This window comes from Vicia villosa, linkage group LG6, assembly GCF_029867415.1.
Source record: "Vicia villosa cultivar HV-30 ecotype Madison, WI linkage group LG6, Vvil1.0, whole genome shotgun sequence".
In the NCBI taxonomy this organism is placed as follows: domain Eukaryota; kingdom Viridiplantae; phylum Streptophyta; class Magnoliopsida; order Fabales; family Fabaceae; genus Vicia; species Vicia villosa.
This window is the reverse complement of record NC_081185.1, coordinates 134753386-134755828: the sequence shown is the minus strand read 5'-3', so window position 1 is coordinate 134755828 and position 2443 is coordinate 134753386. Positions and strand designations below refer to the sequence as shown.

Genomic DNA, 2443 nt, shown 5'->3' with positions numbered 1-2443 from the left:
CAGGAAAAGAAAAATCTCAATTAGTGAGTACAATAGATGGTTGATTTTCAAACTAACTAAACTATATTCAACTACTTACTAAGGAAAACAATGATGAAATAGGGAAGAAATGTAACTTGATTATTATTATAGATCAACAAAAAATGTCTTGTTTGAAGTCTCGTAAATATTTGGTAGTTGTACGAGGATATCTGATTACAAGACTGCAAGTCGAATATGTAACATCCCACTAATTTTATTTTTTTAAAAAAAGTTAAAATCTAGTCATCAAATTATTTGAAAATAAAAGGTCTTATTTAAAAGATTCCATTCTTCTAATGAGATGTATAGTTGCATTACAAAAATAAATACCATGATAAACATGTGTTCTTTTGGCTCCATATATCGTAGGGATTACTTCTTCCCAATTAGAGCAACTCAATTAATTTAATTTACTTCAGATAGGGTTTCTCAAATTAAAATATGGTCACTTACTTTGGGATTACCACTGCTAGTTATCCTATCTTATCTGAGAAAGGAAAGTAAATGTCAGAAAAAAGTATATCCATATGTAAGTGGATCTATTAGGTCAAAATTTAAGATTTTTTCTAGGTAGGTAAATAATCCCAAATTTTCTCATACAAAGCCATAGTTTTATCTCTAAGAAACACACATTATTATTCTAATAAATACCATACATTAGAATAGATTAAACAAAAGACTAGCTAATTAGGTTGATTTTCACTCCAATTATATATATAAACACATCTAAGCTTCCTATAAGCTTATTTATAGCAACAGATCAGAAGTACATGATTTCACAACATGCATAAATGTAGAAGCAATTCAAAATTGATAAAGTCTTCTTCACCAATTCTTCACACAGCTAGACTCTGATCTTTCATGAAGCTTACTGAAAATTATTCATTTCATGAAAGGCCCACTGCCTTTGCATGTCATGACAGGACATTGAGTTATTACATCTCTCTTCAAAGTTACAAAATGATGAGATGCTTTCTTCTAAAGTTCCTGAATTTTCATAGTTTCCCATTATAGGGTTTAGGTCCATGAGAGTGGTTGCATTCCCATTATAATATTGTGGTGTTGTTGAGAGATTAGTAGTGGAGGAGGACAAGTTGGGATCAAATTGAGGACTCATGTTGGAATCATTTTCCATTTGGAACCAACTTTGAAAATCTTGAGGGAGAATAGTACTAGGTTTTACAAAGTTTTTCTCATTAGGGTTTTCAGAGAATGAAGTATTGAGACACCTTTGAGCTGCTTGTTCTCTCATATAAGCTAGTTGTGCTTGTAAATTTACCACCTACAAAAATCAAAATACAATATCTCTATATTAGTAACTAGAAGCACAGATCAACATAGTGTTTATATGTCCTGTAAATTGTATCATAAGTAAGTGTATACTTGAATTGACGATGAATTTGACAACACATTATTTCACCGTGATTTTGATAAAAGCTATATCTTAAAGATTATGAACATGGTATTTATGTTCCGTTGATTGTATCATCTTAATGATATTAATTTTTTTTCAAATTTCTTTCTTGAATAGCGACGCAGTTTGTTGATCGTTTTTCTTCTATTTCTGTATAATCTTTATTATATATATAATATGAAAATTTAACAAAAAAAATATAAGTACATACCATCTAGGGTTTTGAGTTAAACATATACTAATAAAGATGATTAATTGGTTGTAACTGATTATGAGAGATGAAAAAACCTGTTGTTGAAGTGCAAAAATATGAGAAACACATCCATAAATTGGATCTTGAAGTCTAGCTTGAGCTTCATAAGAGATTGTGACAGCAGCTTCACAGCGATCAGTCACAGGGAGGTGTGCAAGAAGTTTTGAAACATTACTTGCACCAAAGACCTTATGAATAGCTGCAAAATGAGTAGCACCTTGTTCATGGCAAAAGTAAGGTGCAAAAACACAACCTCTAATGCATTTTCTCCTCAAGAATTTACAAGCTCCACAAGGAGAACCAGAACCAGTCATCATGGCCTTTAGAATTTTGGTTGTTTCTAGCTCTTTTGTGTAAATCATAATCATTTATCACATTCTTTATAGACACCAAAACAAGAGGAAAGGGAGGATTAGTATTATGAATATTTAATTACAGAAGGTTCCCTTAATGGCCTACATTTGTTCATTATTTTCTTTCATATAAAACAATATCGCCATATTTTTATTTGTCAGAAAATGAGATTCCATTCAACATCCTTATGTGTGACAAAATAAGAGCTAGCATTAACCAAACCCAATTTATTTGATGATTGGATCTAGCTTGGGCTTTTGTCCTTTCCTTTTCTCAAAATATGTATTGGGTACCTTGTATATGATAGCCACGAGTACATTTTCAATTATATATATTTATATTTTATATGGGACGACTCAAGTGAGAACAGTTGGTTATTATGAGAAATGAGAACAATAGAA

General features: G+C 30.9%; 1 protein-coding gene across 1 annotated transcript; it reads right to left on the bottom strand.

The window, feature by feature from the left end:
- Positions 1–645: 645 nt before the first annotated feature.
- On the bottom strand, positions 646–2023 carry LOC131612460 (LOB domain-containing protein 29-like). The gene is made up of 2 exons (XM_058884254.1): positions 1724–2023; positions 646–1303 (listed from the first exon to the last, which is right to left on the bottom strand). The coding sequence occupies exons 1-2, from the start codon at positions 2003–2005 to the stop codon at positions 890–892; spliced, it is 696 nt and encodes a 231-aa protein (XP_058740237.1). The 5' UTR covers positions 2006–2023; the 3' UTR covers positions 646–889.
- Between the last annotated feature and the right edge of the window lie 420 nt (positions 2024–2443).